The 24,146-nt window shown below is 41.2% G+C and overlaps 2 protein-coding genes and 1 long non-coding RNA gene across 6 annotated transcripts; 1 reads left to right on the forward strand and 2 right to left on the reverse strand.

Annotated features, from left to right (window-relative positions):
* Positions 1 to 318: 318 nt before the first annotated feature.
* On the reverse strand, positions 319 to 884 carry LOC148896918 (uncharacterized). The gene is made up of 3 exons (XR_016115450.1): positions 850 to 884; positions 535 to 644; positions 319 to 458 (listed from the first exon to the last, which is right to left on the reverse strand). It is a non-coding gene; the product is annotated as an uncharacterized LOC148896918 (long non-coding RNA).
* On the forward strand, positions 390 to 24,072 carry LOC148896919 (sodium bicarbonate cotransporter 3-like). Of its 4 annotated transcripts, none has more exons than XM_088999808.1 (25): positions 390 to 518; positions 2,961 to 3,036; positions 3,291 to 3,428; positions 4,949 to 5,087; positions 5,158 to 5,318; positions 5,449 to 5,637; positions 5,746 to 5,858; positions 6,810 to 6,967; positions 8,139 to 8,226; positions 8,293 to 8,439; positions 8,826 to 8,929; positions 9,360 to 9,534; positions 9,614 to 9,747; positions 15,392 to 15,637; positions 16,761 to 16,869; positions 16,939 to 17,100; positions 18,113 to 18,226; positions 19,038 to 19,199; positions 19,293 to 19,544; positions 19,622 to 19,690; positions 21,211 to 21,384; positions 21,446 to 21,574; positions 22,654 to 22,775; positions 22,855 to 22,965; positions 23,417 to 24,072. In XM_088999808.1, the coding sequence occupies exons 1-25, from the start codon at positions 474 to 476 to the stop codon at positions 23,466 to 23,468; spliced, it is 3,369 nt and encodes a 1,122-aa protein (XP_088855934.1). In that variant the 5' UTR covers positions 390 to 473; the 3' UTR covers positions 23,469 to 24,072. The 4 variants fall into 4 exon arrangements, with proteins under 4 accessions (XP_088855934.1, XP_088855936.1, XP_088855935.1 ...); XM_088999810.1 differs by having other exon boundaries at positions 22,684 to 22,775; XM_088999809.1 differs by having other exon boundaries at positions 5,749 to 5,858.
* Positions 9,995 to 14,033, reverse strand: LOC148896920 (complement C1q tumor necrosis factor-related protein 4-like). The gene is made up of 8 exons (XM_088999814.1): positions 13,871 to 14,033; positions 13,741 to 13,791; positions 12,530 to 12,658; positions 12,181 to 12,460; positions 11,947 to 12,035; positions 11,823 to 11,873; positions 10,753 to 10,881; positions 9,995 to 10,341 (listed from the first exon to the last, which is right to left on the reverse strand). Exons 1-8 carry the CDS (start codon positions 14,007 to 14,009, stop codon positions 10,058 to 10,060), a joined length of 1,152 nt encoding a protein of 383 aa, XP_088855940.1. The 5' UTR covers positions 14,010 to 14,033; the 3' UTR covers positions 9,995 to 10,057.
* Positions 24,073 to 24,146: the final 74 nt, after the last annotated feature.

Genomic DNA, 24,146 nt, shown 5'->3' on the forward strand with positions numbered 1-24,146 from the left:
AGATAAATCCAATCCAATTTAATTTTGTATTCACGCAAAGTAATGCTGAAATAAATATATATTTAAAAAATGAACGCCGGAGGCTCATGGGTGATCATTTTTGACAAAAATGAAAACAATTATATTTTCACTGCAGTTGTAATGAGGTTCGAAACATAATTAGCAGTTTTTGTTTTGATTTTAGTTCCTCAGTAAAAAAAATGTTGGAATCAATTATGGCTTTTTTCAAAATTAATTTTTGGTCATTACGAACACCTTTAACAGAACTCAAGAAATCATAAAATAGATGGATGACATTTTTTTCATGGTGGGTTCCTTCTTTCCTCTATTATTGTAAGACCCCCTTCGGCGTCGAGACTCCAACCAGGGGGGCGTTTCTTCAAGCTGGTGTTCCAACAGTACAATCTGATGCTGCTGATGATACAAGGACTTTTCTTCACCAGCATTGAACGTCCTGACTGTGGAATTTGAAAATGGCACAAGACGTGAGCGAGCAGATGAGGCCATTGTTGACATCAGTAAGTTAGTACGTACTGTTATTTTCTTGCTAGCTTGGCGACGGCTAGCTACTCTCATCCCGTCAAAGATGCGTCAAAGTCAGTGGTACTTGTACTCAAGTGTCCATGACTAAAAGCTAAAATCATCTGTGTAGACAACAGAATGTCTGTAAAGAAACAGCTCGAATACTTGTTAACTTTAAACAACAAACGTCTCCTGTCCGACAAGTTGACGTTGTTTCCAGGAAGTAAACTTCCCCCGCGAGTATCGTAATTTCTAAAACCTTCTAAAAAACGGCATCGACTCGAAACTGGCGTTCCTTCTAAACACGCGAACGACATCTGTACTCACTCATTTCACATTCGGTTTGCATCACACCAACATCGCTAGGAAGGGGTAATTTTCATCATTTGTTTTTACTTATGTATTCGTCTGCTACAGAAATTATTGAATGGACTTTGGTGTGGACTTTAATGATCATACATTATTGAAAGTATTTCTGCTCTCTACTTAAGTCTAAGAACAACTACTTGTGTCAAAAAAAATACTTGCAAAAGCAGCAGTACATAGACAGTATAACTCATGTATTTAAAGGACAACCGACACGTTGCGTCCATAATTTGTAAAATCACTTAAAATGACTTCTACTGAGCACATTTTACAAAGATTCCACCACGTATAGCTATATTTTACATTTTAAGACTCGCGCTGAATATTTAGGAAGTCTTGTTTTTGAGTTGATGACGGTTCCTGAAGTGATTTCACATTAGGAACGCCCTTGACCGACAAAGCGACACACAATGTGTTTTGGGCACTTTTTTCGTCTGAAAACACGGTGTTCATCGAGAAATTAGAAAAGGAAAACGACATAAATAACGCAATGGTGAATCGTTGTGTGTCGCACCATGACTACCAATTGTGGTAACACCATAAAGAAGGTGTAATTCCCAGCAGACAAATAACACAATTTCCAACGGAGCTTGTGCGCCATCTTGTGCATTTTCTGGGACGCTACATTGGAGTCCAGACGGTTCGAATTGATATGGAAGGACTCCTTTAATCGATTGCAAACATTTATGCTTTCCTCTTCAGAACTACTCGAATCATATTCATAACTGGATGGGTACCAAGAAAGCATCTTCTTCGAATCTCAACTCTCTGAAGCCATTGTTTTGATTCTGGAGCAAGACAGTTTATGAAGGAGTATCCTGGCGTGACATCACGGACAAGGGGGTGGGACTTTCTGAATCTCGTCATTTCTGAGTGCATTTTGTGGCAGTTTTGGGACACTTTTAGTAATTTGTATTGGTGTTTTGCATTTGACTAAAAATATCAGCCTGCGTGTTTTGGGTATTTTAGATGCTCTAAAACGTTTTTCTGATGTCAGTTCGGAAACAAAAAAAATGGTGTCTGTTGTCCTTCAAGTAAAAAAAACAACAATACAAACACAGTAATGTGCTATTTTCAGCTACATTTATTCACAATGTTGTCCAATGGAAAATGTTTGGCACCATTATTTGCCTTTGAGACCATTAAAGGAGCCTAGAAGGAGCTCAATGTTCTTCACCAGTTCCTGACATTAGTATCGAGTCACAAGTGGTCAAGGTCCAGGCTTTGAAGTGTGGCAGCTGAGGTGGTTGCTGCGGTGAAATGCCGTGATGCTATTCAACATGACGGATGTTGCTTTTCTTCTCTTTTCGACCACTTCTGTTGTTTATGAGTTCCTCTCATTCAGCTCTCACTGAACAATTTGTTGTCCATTTTTTATAACCGCAGTCCTCAATCTTTTTTTTGTATCATGCATAGACTCGTTTCATAGTGAAAGTCTCTTTCAGAAAAGAAAAATTACCATATATTCTGTTGTATAAGGCGCACTGGAATATAAGGTCCACCCCTAATGAAAGGTGTATTTTCAAAATGTTTCCACAAATAAGGCACACCGGACTGTAAGGCGCACTTTCAATTAATGAAAAAAGTTTCCAAATATAATACAGTAAAGTCTCGTTATATCGATATCGGATATATCGATAGTCCCGGTTATATCGATACTATTTCTATGCACGCACGGAGAAAATTACATGCAAACAGGGTCGGATATATCGATAGTCCCGGTTATATCGATATTTTTTCGGACTCCCTTGAATATCGATATAACGAGACTTTACTGTATATAAATATATGCCAAATATAAGGCACACTACATTATAAGTAAGGCTGGGGTTATGCACTACTTCTATGGGGGGGTAATGGTGTCAGTGGCTCCTGACAGCAGTTGCGAGACCTGTTGAGGCTCAATATTACTTCACATATAAGGCACACCGGCGTATAAGGCGCAGGGTCACATTTTGAAGAAAATCAAGGCTTTTGGGTGCGCCTTATACACCGGAAAATATGGTACATGTTTTTTTTTTTCAATTCCCCTTGTCTAATCATTGAATGCATTTGTGTGTGTGCATTTGCAGCTGGATGATGCAGTGCTGGATCGAGGAAACACAAGCTCCACACTTTACACCAATTTTGAGGCGGAGGAGCTGGAAAGTGAGTGACGGTTGTGTTATACAATAAAGTCTCATTATATCGATATACTCGGGAGTCGGAAAAAATATCGATATAACCGGACTATCGATATATCCGATCCTGCGGCATGTAAATTTTCTCCTTGCGTTCATAGAAATAGTATTGTAATAAGCAGTACTATCGATATAACCGATATCAATATAACGAGACTTTACTGTATTATCATGAAGGACAAAGGATACCATTTTGACATGTCAGTCATGTTTGGGGATTAGGTCACAGGGCGCTGTACGTTGGCATCCATGTACCTTTGGGACGACAGAACCGACGGCGCCATCATCACAGAGGACACCGACATGAGCGGCGGAGGCAGCATCGCCAACATGAGGATGCTTGCTACTCGACTTCTGATTGTCAGTCTGGAAGATACGTACATGTTAAGTGTCACAATTTGGTCGGGAGACTCCCGATTTTGACCACAATATTCACTCTATAAAGCAACTACAGTGATACCGCAGCTCACGAATTTAATTGGGTCCCAGAAAGTGTGTGTAAGGTGAAAAGTTCGTTTTCCGAACATGTATTTCCCATAAGAAACCATTAAAATGAGAATAATCAGTTCCCAGGTCCCCATAAAACATAGATTTCTACTAAATAAGCCTTAAAACTACACAAAATATACCTTATTTTATGTATAATAAATGTGCTATTGTATTGTAATTAAAGAAATAAACTGTATTGTATAATAAAGTCGTTTTATTTACCTTTGGGATGGTCGTTGATGTCGGATTATATATTTTTTTCATAACAATCTCCCGATTTATGTCAGAGATGTTCGATCGGACACTGTGGACAAAGACTCAAACCCAGAAAGATTGTCTTTACTGCCGGCAGGAGACGCAGCCATTTATGACAGACGCCTGAATGTTGCAGCCCTCTGCCAAGCTATTTATTGAGAGTATATGCGAATTTAAATGATACATGAATAAAACATAGTTTTCTTGGAAACATTCTGAGCCCCAACAGCTGTAAGCAATAAAACATAGCTCTTTTGTCTTTTCCATGAGCTGATAAATTTGTAACCTGGCTAATGAGCTCTTCCTGTGAAGGAGTTTCAAGTCCTAAATTACTCCTGTGATAAGGAGTTTCCCAAGTCCTAAATTCTGTCCAAGGCCAGATTGCCTCTATGACGATGACAGTTTAACAAACTGTGTCTGTTGACCTCAGATTGACCCTAGGTTCACTGTGCTTCAATTATGTATTCGAGTCACACATGTTGTCTAAGCATATAACAGCATGAAACTTTTGAATATGATAACTTCTTATTCTCCATCATTTTGCTAACGTGAAAATGAATGATAGCATTTTTTTGTTTTGTTTAGTTTTGTAGTGTTTTGTTGGGGTGGGGGTGACTTGTATCAGTTTTTTTTTGCGTGAGATAAAGGTGTCAAATTCAAGGCGCGGGAGCCAACTCTGACCCGCTATATCATTTTGTGTGGGCCGCAAACAGTAAATCATTTGTAAGTGACAAAAAATGCATATTCCTATTATCTATTATCTAGTCGCTAGCTATTAATACAATGTATTATTATTATTAGCTAGCTAGCTTTCTATCTATTTGAGATACTTCCGGGTTGTGTGAATGCTGGCGCGTCCGGTTGCCGCTGCTCACCCTCAGAAAAAAACTTCTCATTCGATTGTAAAGTGACCTTGCGAGTTTTGAATGAAGTGTATTATTATTATTATTATTATTATTATTATTATTATTATTATTATTATTATTATTATTTTTTTTTATATATATAATTTTCAAATCGTCATCTGCAATACATAACCTTGCAATATTGCAAGCTGTTTCTATTTTTTTCAGAATGATAATACTAATTGCATTTTTTAACCTTTGGTATATTTGATGTGCATACAAAAAAACTAGATACACCCTCACAGAGGGTCCAGTTCATCTTAGGCATGGAGGATGACGACGAGGAGCATGTCCCTCACCAACTCTTCACTGAGTTGGACGAGTTGTCTTTCAGGGATGGAGAAGTCTTGGAATGGAAAGAGACAGCAAGGTAAGGATGTAGTAAAACCACTTTCTATTGCTGGGTGCCATTTTGAATGAGGCTTTGGGTGTGCGCGCAGGTGGTTGAAGTTTGAGGAGGACGTCGAGGATGGCGGCGAGCGTTGGAGTAAACCTTATGTGGCCACCCTGTCACTGCACAGCCTGTTTGAGCTGCGCTCCTGCATCATGAACGGCACCGTGGTTCTCGACATGCGCGCCAACGGCATTGAACAGATCGCAGGTTAGCGTGCCGTCGCGACACCCCGCACATGAAAGTGGAAAAAGTAGTCACACATCCCCAATCGTTCCCCACCACAACCCACTCGTAGCTGGTTAGAAAGATTGAGTCACAACTTATGATATTTTCCCAGACATGGTGATTGAGAACATGCTGGCATCCGGTCAGCTGGACCACCATGTCACAGACAAAGTGAGGGAAGCCATCTTGAAGCGCCACCACCATCAGAATGAGAAAAGGCTAAGCAAGCGCATCCCACTGGTGCGATCCATCGCTGACATCGGCAAGAAGTATTCTGATCCTCATCTGCTGGGACCAAATAGTGAGTGACTATGTTTATAATACAGTTGACCAAACTTTTATGTTTAGTTAAGTAGCAGCAACTAGATGACGGACAATTAAGGTGATGTGAAGCCTATTTCTGCTCCAGCAGGTCTTGTGGCATCCCCTCAGTCAGCTCCTGGCAACCTGGACGCCATCAGGGGTGCGGAAGGTACCCTCACCGCAGTGAGTCGTGAAAGCAGCGGGGTGGACTTCAGCAAGGTGAAACACCTTTTTTGTCTATGTTACGATTTGCAAGGTAGTAGTGGTGTTGGACCCCAAAAATGCAGAAAGGAGGGTGTATTTGACAAATTGTATTAAATAAATAAATACAATCTCAAACAACAAAGTCATCAGAACAGAATGGTCCAAAATGTCAAACAAAACCAAGAGTTAAAACAGGACGAGATGAAACAAACTTGACAGGATGAAACAAACAATGAAAGGGAGCAAAACCGAAACGTGACCGTCTACTGTGACGCCCTACCCCAAATCAGCCAGAAACGTCATCAGAACATAACGGTCCAAAGTAGCAAACAAAACCATGAGGTAAAACATGACTAGATGAAAAAAACCTTGACAAGGTGAAACAAACAGTGAGAGGGAGCAAAACCAAAATGTTACAGTCTACAGTGACGCCCCACCCCTAAATCAGCCAGAAAAGTCATCAGAACAGAACGGTCCAAAGTAGCAAACAAAACCAAGAGTTAAAACATGACGAGATGAAACAAACTTGACAGGAAGAAACAAACAATGAGAGGGAGCAAAACCAAAACGTGACAGTCTACAGTGACGCCTTAACCCGAAATCAGCCAAAAAGTCATCTGAACAGAACGGTCCAAAGTAACAAACAAAACCATGAGTGTAAACATGACAAAATGAAACAAACTTGACGGGTTGAAACAAACAATGACCTAACACTGAATGGTCATTCAGGGAGTCCCCCACACCTGAAAAGGTGTAAAATTACATCAAGTTGCCAAAGCAACAATATGGGTTTAGGGGCAGAGAGTTAACTTTTGTAAAAAGGAAACTCTTCAACTCACTTCACGATGTTGACAACAGGTGGGAATGATTTTTTTTTGTGGGTTTTAAGTGGATCGGAAAATGGATGAATGGATATAAACATGCAAAAATGCAGGTTTTCCACTTGGTGTTCATTCACTGCTTCAGGTGGACATGAACTTCATGAGGAAGATCCCTCCTGGTGCCGAAGCCTCCAACGTGCTGGTGGGGCAAGTGGACTTCCTAGAAAAGCCCATTGTCGCCTTTGTTCGCCTAGCACCCGCAGTGCTTCTTTCCGGACTCACCCAAGTTCCTGTTCCCACCAGGTGAGCTCCCTCTTCTTATCAGTAGAAGGTCACATGACTCGATTCGGCAGTTTTAGGACTTCCTTGTTTTAAAAACATCTGAAAGATCAGGGCACAACATCTCACATTCAAAAACTAAGACGATGTGAATTCATAGAACTCAATATAACCATCCATTTTATGATCCCGGCTTCGGGTAGTAGGCTGGGGACACCCTGAACCGGTTGCCAGCAAATCGTAGAATTCATAGGACTTTTAACACCATTTCACAACATAGCTCATGCACAGTGAGGGAAGAGGCGCAGTTTTACCACTTTGATCGGACAATTGCACATTCGAGAAAGTTAGTAAAAGTGTTGTCGCTCTATTTTCTACACTAAAATTGGTTCCTAATGCATAAAAATAACAGACAGGGGCCATTCATATCCATTTATGAAAAAATATGAAACTACCATATCTGTAGATGTCAGATGAGGTTTATACTCAGCAGTGGATCCATGAACTGATAGATTTGTAACCTGGCTAATGACCTCTTCCTGTAAAGGAGTTTACCTATCCGTAAACTCCAAGGCCAGATCTCTTACATCACAGGTGTCAAAGTCAAGGCCCGCGGGCCAAATCCGGCCCGCCACATCATTTTTTTTCAGCCCGCGAAAGCAAATCAAACTTGTTAAATTCCATGATGATTGCTAAAATCTGAGCCAAAATTTCACATTTTTGGATGTCAACCACAATAAAAGTTATTATTCTTGACTTCATATTTGAAAACGAGTTATTCATTAATTTGCTGTGTGCTCTATATGTAATATTTGAATGGATTTAAACATTCTAATGGGTTCCCCAAATTCATAACGGCCCTCGAGAGGAAACCATAACTACAATGTGGCCCGCGGCAAAAAATGACTTTGACACCCCTGTCTTACATGAAGATGACAGTTTAACAGGATGTGTCTGTTAACCTCAGATTGACCCCAGATTTTCTGTGCTTCCATTGTGGGCCTTCTAATCATGAAACCTTTAAATATGATAGCTTCTATTCTGTCTAATCTTTATCACTTACCAAAGATTGTACGATTTATTACTTTCTTCAGAGTGATATTTGACTCAGTTTGCCATATTTTTGCCAAGTAATTTGGGATTTACAGTACCTCTCCAAGGTACTATAATTGTCACTTGACCCTCTGTCCGTCAGGTTCCTCTTCCTTCTACTTGGTCCGTTCGGAAAAGGTCCGCAATACCATGAGATCGGACGTTCCATGGCCACGCTGATGACAGACGAGGTGCCGGGAAATAATTTCATGTGTGTCAAGTTTAGTTTTTAAAATGTACGTGTGGGCCTATCCAAGATCTTCCACGATGTGGCGTACAAGGCCAAGGATAACAAAGACCTCCTATCAGGACTGGATGAGTTCCTGGATCAAGTAACAGTGCTCCCACCAGGCGAGTGGGACCCAAGCATCCGCATTGAACCGCCCAAGAACGTACCCTCTCAGGTTTGTGGATACACTGGCTAAACGCTAATGCTAACAATAATAACTGTTTTGCAAATATGTGTAATCAAACATTACCCAGGGTTAGTGGTTGTAAGAATTTCAAACAAGTGTTATGGTTTCAAATGAGGGTTTCTAGCTAGGTTTAGCGTTTCAATGTAGTATTTCAAAGAAATCTTGTTGCCAAGATAGGGTCAGAGCATCTAAGTAGGACTTATAAGTCAGAGTTAGAATTTTAAGCAAGAGTCAAGGTTTTACAGTATTTTTTCCAACCAGGGTTCTGATTTTCAAAGCAGGGTTTCAAACCAAGTTTCAAATGAAAGTTTTGATAGTTGAAGTTGCTAATGGCTAAAATGCTAAAGCTAACACCTCTGACATTGTCTCTGCAGGAAAAGCGGAAGATTCCTTCTGCCCCAAATGGTTCCATCCACATCTCAGACATAATCAGGGAAGCAGAGCATGACATTGGACCAGAGCTGCAAAGGACGGGGAGGTTAGCACTTTGTGATGTTAGCCACATGTTGCTAGCTTGTGTCGAAAGTCGTTTTAACATTTCTTCCATTGACTTGAGAGCCAACTCAAGGTCCATGTACTCTTTATTCATTGCCATCTTAAGGTCTTGCTACACCCTAAAACGGTTATGTTATTCCAGTAACTCAATTTGTGGATTGCCGCGGACCCAAATAAAGTCATTTAAATTTGGAAAACTAATGCTCACTACCAAAGTCCATGATGTGGCACTGTTAGCCATATCATGGCACTGTTAGCTACCAAAATTTGAGAACATGGCAATGACAAAAAAAGCGCTTCATAATAATACGACACCATACTCAGTCTTTTCATATATTTTCAGCAATTATATTCAAACGTAAAATATATTTAAAGAAAAATCTAAAGGGTATCTGTCCATACGTGTGTGTTAGGCTATTTGGCGGTCTGGTCAAGGACATCCAGAGGAAGTCACCTTTTCTGCTCAGTGACCTGACTGATGGACTCAGCCTGCAATGTTTGGCATCCATCCTCTTCCTTTACTGCGCCTGCATGTCGCCCGTCATCACCTTCGGAGGGCTGCTTGGAGAAGCCACCCAAGGAAACATAGTAAGAACCACAGAGGAAGCCGGAAGAGTCCATGAGGAGTGACATCATCATTCCGAGACGTACTTTGTGTATGTCGCAGAGCGCCATTGAATCTCTGTTTGGGGCATCCCTGACGGGCGTGACCTACTCTCTGTTTGCGGGTCAGCCTCTCACCATCTTGGGCAGCACCGGGCCCGTCCTGGTTTTTGAGAAAATCCTCTTCAAGTTCTGCTGGTTAGTATGGTCCGAGTGACATTTTTGTTTTGTTTTATTTTAATTTTGTACAGTTTAATTTGTGCTGCCCACTAGTAGTCGTTCACATTTTGAGACGACCTGATGCTGAAGGCTCTTCTGTTCTTCTTGTCTGGTGAATTATTGGCTCACTTTGTAGCATTTCTATAAACATTTGCTTTGATAAGATTTTAAAGTAATATTATCCTCTAAAAATTCCCAGAATAAGAAGTTCAAAGCCAAACACAAATCATTTTTTTATGGAATTTTATTGAATACTTTATGGGTCTTCAAAGGAGGCCTGCTAGGACGCTCACTGGGTGAAAAGTAGGAATCCGCTGAAGGTGCTATGGTGGTTACTGTTGTCCCAGATCTGCGTGTTCGGCCACAGATGCAGTGAGAGCTTGTCGCCCTTCTCCAGCAGCAGGGTGGCGCCGTTAGACGCCGTGTCGCTACCCTCGCCGGATGGTTGCTCGTGGGCGATAAGCTGTATGCTGGCATCGTTCTTATACAGCACGGCGCTCATGGTGAAGTCGGTGGGTGCGTTGGCGGTGAAGCGGATGTAGTAGACACCGCGTACGGGTGCCGTGAAATAACCTGGGTAGGTAAGGGAGGGTGAGGAAATATGTTCATGGTCACAGTCCATTAGTCGACAACCCACCCAAAAAACCTTGCGACTCACTTCAATGAAATTATTTCGTACAAGTCTACCAAATTTTTTGTCTAAATGTAGCTCAACACACTTCAACATAGCTCATTGGGCCTGAGATGCTAGCAGAAAAGCAGTACTTTGTCAAAATGAAGCTCGTCAATTCACTTCAACACAGTTCCTTGGCAGTAAGACACCATAAAATTGAGGCAAAGCATTTCATTTGCTGTGACTGTTCACAATATAGAGCGTGTAAATGAATCAAATGACCTGTTGGCAAATGAATACAATTTGATTGGGCGGGGGGGAGGGGGGGGTCTGACTAACCAGGAATAAAATGGAAGAAGGTGACTGCTCACCTGTCTCCGGGTTGTACGCCTCACCAACATTGGTGAGGACGTCCTGGAAGAGGAGCTTCCTCATTCCGGATGTGGTCTTCTGGAGGCCGTTACCCCCCAGGGAGGCCGCAAACGCGACTTTGGGCACATCTACGGCAAAGTGGCAATAAATAGATAAGGTAGATAGATAGGTAGATAGGTAGTTAGTAGGTATTATAGGTACATACTTTAGGTAGATAGGTAGATACTATAGGCAGATACTGTATGTAGATACTACAGGTAGATGTTATAGGTATATTCTATAGGTCCAGTTGATACTATAGGTACAGTAGATACGACAGGTAGATACTATAGGTAAAGATGTCGTGGAAGAGACATACTGTCTTTGTGTTGTCATATTATTTGTTATTTAGTTTTTTTTTTTGTTCTTTTGACTTTTGTTGATGTGGACATTAGTAAAACATGTGCTAAGTCTATTCTCTTTGTCTTTTCTGTAATGCCGTACAATAGCTATCTGGCTAGCTGGCTGGCTAGCTATTAGCTATCTATTGGCCTGCTAGCTAGCTTTCTATCTTTTTGTCTGACTGTACTATTTGAGTTACTTCCGGGTTGAGTGAACGCTGGCGCGTGTGGCTGCCGCTGCTCACTCACAGAAACTGTAAAGTGACTGTAAAATGACTGTAAAGTGACCTTGAGACTTTTGAAAGGCGCTTATAAATTAAATGTGTTATTATTATTATTATTATTATTATTATTATTATTATTATTATTATTATTATTATTATTATTATTATTATTATTATTATTATATAGGTAGATACTATAGGTATATAGATAGATACTCTAGGACTAGGTAGACACTATAGGCATAGACTAGGTTACTTTAGGCAGATACTATAGGTAGATACCAGAGGTACAGTAGATACTATAGGTAGATACTACAGGTAGATAGATAGATAGATAGATAGATAGATAGATAGATAGATAGATAGATAGATAGATAGATAGATAGATAGATAGATAGATAGATAGATAGATAGATAGATAGATAGATAGATAGATAGATAGATAAAGCATCATTAGATACTGACTTCTTATATTCCTCAGCTCCGTTTCTGTGGTCTCCATTCGTTCTTTGAGTTCTGTCAACACAAAATGATTATTCGCAGGGCTAGTACACGTTGGACGGCGGGGGGAGCAGAAAAGGAATAGTACTTGTGTTTTCCACTTGGAGCTGTGTCATCAAAGTCTGGAGGCTTTTCATCTCTGACTGAATGTCAAATTCCATCGGAGCTTCATCGGTTCTTCAGAAACAACATGCAAAAGTAGCTCATTTTTCAGATTTTTTTTTTTTTTACAAATATAAAAAACCTCACAACAAACTTCAACCCCTATCGCCAAAGTTGTGAACTCCACGCATTGGTTCTATTCTGAAACGGCTTGACATACAGTGGGAAAACCAGGAATCCGCTGAAGGTGCTGTGGTGGTTACTGTTGTCCCAGATTTGCGTGTTGTGCCAAAGGACCATCTTCAGTTTGTCACCCTTTTCCAACAGCAGGGCGGCGCCGTTGGATGCCGTGTCGCTCCCTTGCCCAGATGGCTGCTCGTGGACGATAAGTTGAATCTGGGCGTTGTTCTTGTACATCACGGCGCTCGTGGTGAAGTCAGTTGGCCCGTTGGCGGTGAAGCGGACGTAGTAGACGCCGCGAATGGGGGCGGTGAACTCGCCTTTGGGGAACGCAGATGATCTTGTTGAGCATCATGACACAATCATGGAAGTGGAAGTGTGTAGGTTACCTGTCTCTGCGTTGTAAGCCCCGCCGATATTGGTTAGGACATCCCTGTAGATCAGATCTCTGTTTCCGGATGTCGTCTTCTGGAGGCCGTTTCCCCCCAGAGAGGCAGCAAATGCAATCTTTGGAGTTTCTGTGAAAGTATTTGGACTTATAGGACATGAAGCATAAGACTTGATAATCACTGGCCAAGCCCCGTTGCACCGACATATTTGAATAAAATATTTACAGTGATACCTTGGCTTACGAACTTAATTGGTTCCCAGACAGAGTGTGTAAGGCGAAAAGTGTCTATCCCAAAAATTAATTTCCCATAGGAAACCATTAAGATGAGAATAATCCGTTCCTATGTCCCCATAAAACATCATTTTCTACTTTCTAATTTTCTAAGCCTTAAAACTACACAAAATATACCTTATTTTATGTATAATAAATGTGCTATGGTATTATAATTAAAGAAATAAACTGTCTACTGTATAATAAAGTTGTTTTATTTACCTTTGTGATGGTTGTTGATGGCTTGATGGAATGGAGTGGTCGGTTTCCTCAGCATTAAACACTTGATGAGGAACGTAACCTTTCACCACCTTGAGGAATGATCCCTTGTAAATGCTTTCTCTGCGATAATTTTTTTGTCATTCCTCATCAATTGTGTTCTGTTTAGCTGGGTTGATAGCTTTTTGCATCAAGTGTTTTTAACTAATTAATTAATTTTGACCTCGCAGTCTACACTCTGCCTTTGAATTATCAAAGTTGAAACTCTCTCACTGTCGTCTGCCTGTCTCTTTAATGTTTAAACCACCTCCCCTCACTGCTGCGAGAACAAAAAAAAGTCGGCAGCCATTTACTGTTTGGAGAATGGCTTCACTCTCTCGCTGTCTGTAACCCCCACCCCCTCACTGCTGCGTTCTTGACCAATCCTACTTTAACCGGCGACTGGGGGTGGGGAATAGAGAAGCAAAACAAGCCGGATGCCATTTTCTTGTAAGGAGAACGGGCTCATTTGCGAACGACACATCACTCATTGTGGCTGCTCCGTGTGTATCCCAAAAAATAGTTTGTATGACAAGGTAATTTTTTTTTAATAAATTTAACGTTCGTAAACCGAAAGGTTTGTAAGCCAAGGGGTTCGTAAACCGAGGTATCACTGTATCAGAATTGTTCTCAACTGGCACAGCAGCATGAAAGGCGAATTTATTTCAGAACCAGGCTCACCTCGGACTGTGTTCAGCTCCTTCTCAGCCCTCTCCAGACGCGCCATCATGGCTGTTTCCAGAGACACACAAAAGTCACGTTCGGCATGTGCGGGCTATTTTTTAAGCAATGTGTGTGCAACCAGAGTCACCTTGTCTTTCGAATTTGAGGTCCTCCATAGCTGCCCGTATGCGGTCCAGCTGGTCCTGGCGGACCAGCGGCTGAGCCGGGCCGCACCGCACCACCACCACCACTGTTAGCAAAAGTGCAACTGCGACACGGACAAACATGACTGCGGAGCGGGGTTGAGCTGTCGGTGTTGGTGACTTTTGTAGGGAGGCGGTCCACGGTCTTTGCACCGCCGACGTTTGACTCGTCAATATTGACTTTGATAAGAGAAATCTGCAATCGTATTTCAACGTACTGGACAAAAACGGGATGCCATCAGGGCCTTGCATGCAAATATTGATGCGGTCATGGTCCAGCTTAAATTTGTTTCTGGTTATTTGGGTATGAAAAACTTAGAGGTGAAGGATAGGGTCATCGATTTGAAAGGACAAACTTCGACAATGAACTTTCTGGCTTGGGTGCAGAACACTGGGTCAAAAGATCCTTTCACTCAGGCCGTTTGACCTCTGCCATTCCATTGCTTCCCCGAGAATCAAAACGGTGACAGTCAATGGGGAAATATTGTCGTGAATGCTCACAAGTTCACATCCCTCCATGTCACTGTTGTACCAATTTTTACTCGCTTGTTTATTTTTTCTTTTCGGGTACCACTCAAGTTTTATTTACGAAACATTTTTGCACAGTTAAACATTTCAGTCTTCTGATATTTTTATATGCATAGAATACTTTGTTTTTTTCTTTTCACCCCCTCCATCCTTTCAATGTTGCTGTTGTAGATTGAAAATGTCCCCATTGTGGGAGTATTAAAGGCTTTCTGATACTGAAACATAGTTCTATCTATCTATCTATCTATCTATCTATCTATCTATCTATCTATCTATCTATCTATCTATCTATCTATCTATCTATCTATCTATCTATCTATCTGTCTGTCTGTCTGTCTGTCTGTCTGTCTGTCTGTCTGTCTGTCTGTCTGTCTGTCTGTCTGTCTGTCTGTCTCTGTCTGTCTGTCTGTCTGTCTTTCTGTCTTTCTGTCCGTCCGTCCGCCCGCCCGCCCGCTATCGTGCTAGCTATCGTGCTAGCTAACTATTGTCTTAGCTATCTATCTATCGCCCTAGCTAGCTATTTATCTACCTATCATGCTAACTGGCTAGCTATTATGCTAGCTAGCTATTGTTCTTGCTATCTATCTACCTATCATGCTAACTGGCTTGCTAGCTATCATGCTAGCTAGGTATATGTCTATTGTGCTAGCTAGCTAGCTATCATGCTATCTAGCTAACTAGCTTTTTAAAATAATTTATAAGACATCATATCATCTTCAAATGTCTTCGTTTATCGCAGAAGCCACAACAACAATGCCACATTGACTACTTTGGTTTTGCTCTATGCACCCAATCCAAGTCTATATTTTTGCTAAGCAGTGTAAGTACATTTTTAAAAAGGCTTTTTCCGCCATTATGGGTATAACCACAGCTGACTTGATCCTATGCTAATCGACATGTTCTTCTCGTTATTTTCAATGTACAAATTTCGTACTCAGTGACTACGGCCTGTGCTACTTGTCACTGAGAACCAGCATCGGGCTGTGGACCGCTTTCATGTGCTTACTGCTGGTGGCGACCGACGCCAGCTCTCTTGTTTGCTACATCACGCGCTTCACCGAAGAGGCTTTTGCGGCCCTCATCTGCTTCATCTTTATCTACGAGGCCCTGGAGAAACTGCTGCACCTGGGGCACATCTACCCAGTCAACAATGCTAACATCCTGGATAATCTGACCTTCTACACGTAAGCTAGACAGCTGAGCTCAACAGAAAACACCAACGTGGATGGGGAGATTTTGTTAGTTTGTTTTTCTTTTTTGTTTTTGCTTGATTTTAGTCATGTAATTTTTTTAAGAGATTTTAGTCTCTACAAGCTTGCCTACCATGCATTGAATAATTTTAAGAACCCGAACAAGGGTTCCCGAACAAAGGTTAAAAAGGGTGTGGAGGATATCAAATTAATTTGTGGACAGACAGCTGTTTGTCCACAAATTGGAAAAAAATACTTTTTACAGGCAGCCATTTTATTTATTTATGTGATTTATTTTGTTGATTTTATTTATTCACAATTTATTTTTTTGTTTTTATTTATCTGTTTGTTTTCTTATCTATTTTTTTCAGGTTATTTATTTATGTGTTTATTTATTTTTGGGTAAAAGTCATGTGATTTTTTTTTTTTGTGTGCATGTATGCGGGTGGGATTTATTTATTTATTTATTCATTCATTCATACCGGTAACATCCGACTTACGACCAGCTCGACTTACAACCACCTGTACTTACGACCATGACCTTCAGACCCTATTTTTTTAAATTGCATGAAAAATCCATACCCAAATAAATTTGGGAATGGCAGTGAATGAGTTAAAAATCCATATCTGTGCGATCATTATATTTTTCTTTTATTTTTAGCTAAAACAAAAAAATATTATAAATGTTAAATACAGGTAACATCCGAATTAAGACCAGCTCGACTTACGACCACCCGTGCTTACGACCATGACCTTCAGACCCTATTTTTTTTTTATTTTAATTCTAGGCCTGGCCCCGCAAGGCTAGCAGGCAGGCAATGCGTACGACAATTTTGGCCGACCAGCCAGCATCTCACTCTCGCACAGCAATCGACCATATGATGATCAGAGGGGGGGAGCTTGCGTGTCATTTAGCCTCCGAGTCTCTATCCAACATTTTGAACGGATTTTGACTTACGACCATTTCAACTTACTCCCATTTCGACTTACAACCATCTGGTCGGAACGCAACTCGGTCGTAAATCGAATGTTACCTGTATTTAAGTCCATAATCTATCCGAACTACTCAACTTTGCAGTTGAGGCTCTCATACCGGCTTCTTGTGCTTGGGCTACAGGTGCGAATGTTCCCAACCCGCCAACGCCTCCGCCGAGATGCAGCAAATTTGGAGACGCTGGGGCTACAACTCGTCGGCTAGCATCCCGTGGGAAGAGCTTAGTGTCAAGGTGACACAAATCGTTTGGAACATCTCATCTAGAACCCCATCAGAGCTTCTCTTTCTCTTTCTCTTTCAGAAATGTCAGAAATTGCGTGGTCAGTTCGTGGGCTCTGCTTGCGGCCACGACGGCCCCTTCGTCCCAGACGTCCTGTTCTGGTCCATCATACTCTTCTTCACAACATTTTTATTGTCGACATACCTCAAAAGCTTCAAGAACAAGAGATTCTTCCCGACCAAGGTGGGTTTCTCTTCCTGTCATATAGAGACTTCCACAGCTAAGATTTTGAATTTCACAGGCCTTTTGGATGAAAGGGGAACTGTTTTCAACAACCAAAAAAAGTCCAGTGGCCGCCATTTAACCCATTCAATGCCATTGCCGAATTTTTCAGGTTTTGTTTTTTCTTGCGGGTGCTTCAGATAAAGCGCCGGTCAGACCTCTGGCAATGTTTTTCCCTCCCATGAGGGTGCAGCATTTGCTTTTTGTACAGCCCGCATTACAAGCTCAGATAACTTCAGATCCATATAACTTAGGAATTATCTTTTTTTCTGATGAAAGAAGAGAGTCTAAGTTTCCTTACGCTGAATTGAACATTTATTTAGTGCTAAATCTCAACAATAATAATAATAATAATAATAATAATAATAATAATAATAGATTTCATTTATAATCCCCTTTCAAAACTCTCAAGGTCACTTTTCAGTCATGCGTTTTACTGTGGGTGAGCAGTGGCATCCACACGCGCTAGCGTTCAGTCAACCCGGAAGTAACTCAAATAGATAGAAAGCTAGCTAGCTAATAGATACCCAATAGATAGATAGACTGCTAGCTAGGTAGCCGTATAACTAATAGATAGCCAGCCAGATAGCTAATAGAGAGCAAATATATAGCCAGCTGGGTAGCTAGCTAGATAGCCAGCTGGGCAGTAATCATAATAACCATCATAATACCAATAATAATAATAATAATAATAATAATAATAATAATAATAATAATAAGGTACAAATAATAATACTGTAGACTGATAATAATAATATATTATGTGACCCATAATTTCGTCTCGGTTGGCCTTACTCAATATTCTGTGGGTCCTGCAATTTGAGTAAAAATGACAAAAACCCTGGCACTGGAGTGGACGCATATTTGCACATCGTCTGGCATTGAATGAGTGAACTTTTGCACCATGACTTGGATGACTGATATTTACACTGCTATTATATCAAATGAACAATCAAAGCTTTTTGACATACAGGTGCGATCGACTATCAGTGACTTTGCCGTTTTCTTGACCATTATGTTCATGGTCTTGATGGATTATCTGGTTGGAATTCCGTCTCCCAAACTCAGTGTCCCGGATAGCTTCCAGGTAATGGAAAATTTTAGATTGTGAGTGTGATTGGTGTTGGGATGATTGTGCGAATTTTACACCTGTAAAAAATGAACAATCGCTGGACATCAGAAGATGCCCAAAGTAAGAATTCATCAGATTTATGAGGACTCGCGCTGAATATTCAGGAAGTCTACTATTTGACTACTATTTGATACTCCCTGACACAAATTTGCAGCAGACAAATCAGCGCATTTCCAATGGAGCTTGGTCGCCATCTTGTGCATTTTCTGGGACGCTACATTGGTGTCATTGACGGCTCGAATTGATTTGGGAGGACTTCTTTAATCGATTGCAAACATTTATACTGGATGAGTAACAAGAAAGCATCTTCTCCGAATCTGAAGCCATTGTTTTGATTCTCGATCAAGGCAAGACGTCTTGGCGTGACGTCACGAACAAGGGGTCGGGACCTTCTGAAACGGAAACTCTTTCAGGTCATTTTGAAGTAGTTAACGGACACTTTAAGTCATTTTTATTGGTGTTTTTCATTTGACTAAAAATATCAGCCTGCGTGTTTTGGGTATTTTAGATGCTATAAAAAGTTTTACTGATGTCATTCAGGAAACAAAAAAAATGGTGTCGCTTGTCCATAAAGGCTAATTTAGTAGAAAAGTATGTTTTATGGGGACCTCGGAACGGATTATTCTCATTTTAATGGTTTCTTATGGGAAATTAATGTTTGGAGTACACACTTTTCGCCTTACACACACTTCCTGGGAACCAATTAAGTTCATAAGCCAAGGTATTACTGTATTAATCAGTAATTTGTGATTACGGTGTGTCACAGCCCACATCACCCAATCGCGGTTGGCTCATTTCTCCGTTGGGTCCCAACCCTTGGTGGACGCTGTTAGCCGCCGGCATTCCCGCTGTGCTCTGCACCATCCTCATCTTCATGGACCAGCAGATCACCGCTGTCATCGTCAACAGGAAGGAAAACAAGCTGACGGTGGGGCCCGAACGCCACCATGACGGAGTCGCAAAGGGAGGCCCGAATATTTCTAGTAAATTTCCACAAGACGTTAACATGTGCTTCCTGCAGAAAGGTTGCGGCTACCATCTGGACCTGCTCCTGGTGTCGTTGATGATCGCTGTGTGCTCCATTATGGGCTTGCCGTGGTTCGTGGCGGCGACTGTTCTTTCCATCACGCATGTCAACAGCCTCAAGTTGGAATCGACGTGCGCGGCCCCAGGAGAGCAGCCCAAGTTTCTCGGCGTCCGGGAGCAACGAGTCACCGGCTTCATGATCTTCCTCCTCATGGGTTTGTCGGTCTTCATGACATCCATCCTCAAGGTCAGCAGAGCGCCGTTGATCCGAGTTGAAGTTTCAGCGACCTTGGTGGTTTTTATTTGCTCTTTTTTTGTCTTTAGTTTATCCCCATGCCCGTCCTCTATGGCGTCTTCCTCTACATGGGCGTGTCCTCACTCAAAGGCATTCAGGTGCGTGTTTAGTCCGACACTGCACTTCCTACGGTTCTCTCATGTGCATTCCTTGTGTAGAATTAGTTGCCCAGGTAATTTGTTTTTATTCATTTGCAAGTTTAACTCATTCACTGCCAGATGATGTGCAAAAATGTGTCCACTCCAGTGCCAGGGTTTTTGTCATTTTCACTCAAATTGTAGGACCCTTAGAACATTGAGTTTTACGACTACATAAACATTCAATACAGCCTTAGTAACCGTAGAATCTCTTCTGTTTTGGAACATTTTTCTTTAAACAAAAATCACTTTTTTTTTCTTGGGCTTGTTTTTTTGGTCTCAAAAAATAAATGAATTAATAATAATAATAATAATAATAATAATAATAATAATAATAATAATAATAATAATAATAATAATACAATATACTTGAGTTTTAGGACTACATAAACATCCAATACAGTGTTAGAAACCGTAGAATCTCTTCTTTTTTGGAACATTTTTCTTTAAAAAAAAAACATCACTTTTTTTTCTTGGGGCTTGTTTATTTTTTTGTCTCAAAAAATAAATAATCATAATACATTTCATTTGTAAGCACCTTTCAAAACTCTCAAAGTCACTTTACAGTCATAGGATAAGTTTTTGTTTATGTGAAAATTTGAAATTTTGGTCCAGATTTTAGCCGATATCATCAAAGTTGTCATCTTTGATTTCCTTTCGCGGGCCACTTCACTCATTCACTGAGAGACGTGCAAAAATGTGTCCACTCCAGGGCCAGGGTTTTTGTCATCGTCACTTAAATTCCAGGATCCACAGAATATTGAGTGTTAGGACTACATCAAAATTCAATGCAGCGTAAGAAACCTTAGACTCTCTTCTTTCATCAGAAAAAAAGTTAATTCCTAAGTTATATGGGTCTGGAGTTATCTGAGATTGAAATAATACAATACAATACATATTGATTTATGTAGCGCTTTAACAACAGCTAGCTGGCTAGCTATCTAACTGGCTATCTAGATAGCTATCTATTAGCTAGGTAGCTGGCTTTCTATCTATTAGATGGCTAGCTAGATAGCTGGCTACCTACCAGCTATCTATTAGCTATCAATTAGCTAGCTAGCTTTCTATCTATTTGAGTTATTCCGGGTTGATTGAACGCTGGCGCGTGTGGCCGCCACTGCTCACCCAGAAAAAAACGTATCCAATGACTGTAAAGTGACCTTTTGAGCTTTTAAAGGCGCTTTTAAATGAAATGTATTATTATTATTATTATTATTATTATTATTATTATTAACAGCTGAAGCTGTAACAAAGAGCTAACGTGGACAAAAGGCAAATGCTGCCCCTTGTGGAAAGGGAAAACATTGCTAGAGGACTGACCAGCGCTTTATCTGCACCCCCACCCTGCCAGAAAAACCAAAAACCCGAACAAATTCGGCAGTGACGCTCCACGTCACACTTTTCAATTCCCAAATAAATTCTGGAATGGCAACGAATGAGTTAACAAACCATACCCCATCGATCCCATTGGTCTTGTGCAGCTCTTTGATCGCATCCAACTGTTCGCCATGGCCGGCAAGCATCAACCGGACCTTATTTACCTTCGCTACGTGCCGTTGAGGAAGGTCCACGCCTTCACTGCTGTCCAACTCTCTTGCCTGATCGCCCTGTGGCTCATCAAAACCTCCGCTGTCGCCGTCGTTTTTCCAATGATGGTGAGATAAAACCCTCCGTCCCGCGCCAATGTAATACGTCACTTCACAATGTACTCCCTAGGTTCTCGCATTGGTATTTATCCGGAAGCTTCTGGACTTCGGCTTCAGCAAGCGAGAGTTGAGCTGGCTGGATGACCTCATACCGGAGAGCAAGAAAAAAAAGGATGATGATAAAAAGAAGCAGAAGGAAGTGAGAGCACCCGCCCATGTGACCAAACTACATGACCATAGCTCGCTTTGTTCATACACTGTCAGAGATGTTCGGTCGGACACTGTGAACAAACACAGGAAGACTGTCTTTTACTGCCGGCCATTCACGACTGACACCCAACTTCTGCAGCCCTCTGCCACGCTATTTATTGAGACTATATGTAAATTTAAGTGATACATGAGCAAAACATAGTCCTCTTGATTTGAATACCATGACCCTGGACGTGCCAAGCACCAACAACTATAAACAACAGAACGTAGACATTTTAATGGTTTGTCCTTTCCATGAACTGATAAATTTGTAACATGGTGTCAGAGATGTTCAATCGGACACTTTGGACGAAGGCTCGGACCCAGAAAGATTGTCTTTTACTGCCGCGTCGGCCATTCATGACAGACGTCTGAATTCTGCAGCCCTCTGTCAAGCTCTTTATTGAGAGTATATGCAAATTTAAGCGATACATTAGTAAAGCATAGTTTTCTTGATTAGAATAGCACACCCCTGGAACATTCTGATGGCGAACAGCTGTAAGCAATAAAACATTGTCTCTTCCATGAACTGATAAATGTGTAACCTGGCTAATGAGCTCTTCCTGTGAAGGACTTTCAATTCGTAAATTGCTCCGGTGATAAAGGAGTTTCCCAAGTCCTAAATTCTGTCCAAGGCCAGATCTCCTAGATGAAGATGACAGTTTAACAAACTGTGTCAGTTGACCTCAGATTGACCCCAGGTTGTCTGTGCTTCAATTGTGTATATCGAGTTACACATGTTGACTAAGCATATAACAGCATGAAACTTTTACATATGTTAACTTCTTATTCTCCATCACATGGCTAATGAGCTCTTCCTGTGAAGGAGTTTACCAAGTCTTAAATTAGTCATAGGCCAGATCTCCTACATGAAGATGACAGTTTAACAGGCTGTGTCTGTTCAACTCAGATTGACCCCAGATTTTCTGTCCTTCCATTGTGGGCCTTGTGTTCGACGGCATGAAACTTTTAAATATAATAACTTCTTTTCTGTCTATTCTCTATCATACACTACCACGCGACTCGCAGTCCAGCAGCCTTTTATGTCCCGTTTCCCAGGATGCCGGGTGGAATTTGGAGGGGGCGGTGGAAAACGATGCATTTGACGATGACACAACAATTAAGATCCCAATGCAAAGTGGCAAACAAAGGTAAATCAGCCGAAAAAACATACTGTTACATACATGTATATACCTAAACGTGTTTGCATGTGTACCAATGCGTATGTAGGACAGACCCATCTGAGGTGAACATCTCATGCGAGATTGGTAAAATTGGCTTCTGGAAGTCTCTCTCCGTGACGGCGGACAACAACAAAATTTCAAAAGCAAACAGCAGCAAGTAAGTGCTGGGGCGGTGGTTGATTGGTTAGCAGGTCGGCAGAGTTCGATTCCGACTCTAGCTTTCCTGTTTGGAGTTTGTCTGTGTAAGCTCTCAGTCGTACAGGAGTGGTCCATCGATGAGAAGGTTTCTTCAGCCGTCATCTGTGCAAAAGTGACTTTTGTACAGATGACGGCTGAAGAAACCTTCTCATCGATGTTTGGAGTTTGCATATTCTCCTCGGTGCTGCGTGGGTTTTCCCCGGGTACTCCGGTGTCCTCCCACATTCAAAAAAATGAATGGCAGGTTGTTAAAACACTCCAAATTGTCCCTAGGTGTGAATAAGAGCTACTAGCACTGCTTGTGATAATAAGCAAATGGATGGGGGATGTTTTGGACATTGTTATTAATAATGTTGCTGAATCATGAAGAATGTTCTTGAGACTGTTCTTGTTGCTACTCTATCCTCCAGTCAGGAGCCTGTGCCCAGTGCGAATGTAGTGTTTGAAGATTCAAGAATGTGAACATCATCGACATGCGGAAGGCATTTTGACCCACAGGGTGAGGTCCAGACCACGACAGGGTGTCGCAATCCTTCCTATGTCAAAGTTGAAGAGGACATGGACTTGACTTCTCCTGGACAACCAAAGTTTTTGTTGTTTTCTTTAAATTCACCTTTTATGGTGAAATCTGTTTGTATAATTGCACCAAAAATACTTATATATAATATAATATATTTATTGTCTCCAATCACCATTATGGATAGTTTTATTTAGATAGCCATTGTATAGCTAGTTACTGTATGAATAACTACTGAAATAAGAAATGACATTTATTGCATCAAGTCCTCACCCTACTTCACTGAAGGAACGCCTCTGACCGAAAAAAGGACACATTGTAGGAGTCCTTCCATCACGTCAATGCATTTTTCTGTACTTTGGTCTGAAAACGTCATGTAGGACCAAAAAGAGGCAGAAGAGGGCGATAAAGCTCTATGTAAGGAATTAATCAGCCTGTGGAAACGTGTCCTTGGCCACCCCTGATGCATCAAAATGACACGGAATCAATTCATCAAGTCAGGACAATACTTCAGAAAATGATGATTCACTATAAAATGTTGTTTCACTACGTATGCCTCCTGTTATTTTTTTCTCTCCCAGCGCAAAAAGGGGGCCGGACTGATGGGGATAAGATTTCTAAAG

Source organism: Hippocampus bargibanti, linkage group LG06 (assembly GCF_051943395.1).
Source record: "Hippocampus bargibanti isolate YZ-2025 linkage group LG06, ASM5194339v1, whole genome shotgun sequence".
Taxonomy (NCBI): Eukaryota; Metazoa; Chordata; class Actinopteri; order Syngnathiformes; family Syngnathidae; genus Hippocampus; species Hippocampus bargibanti.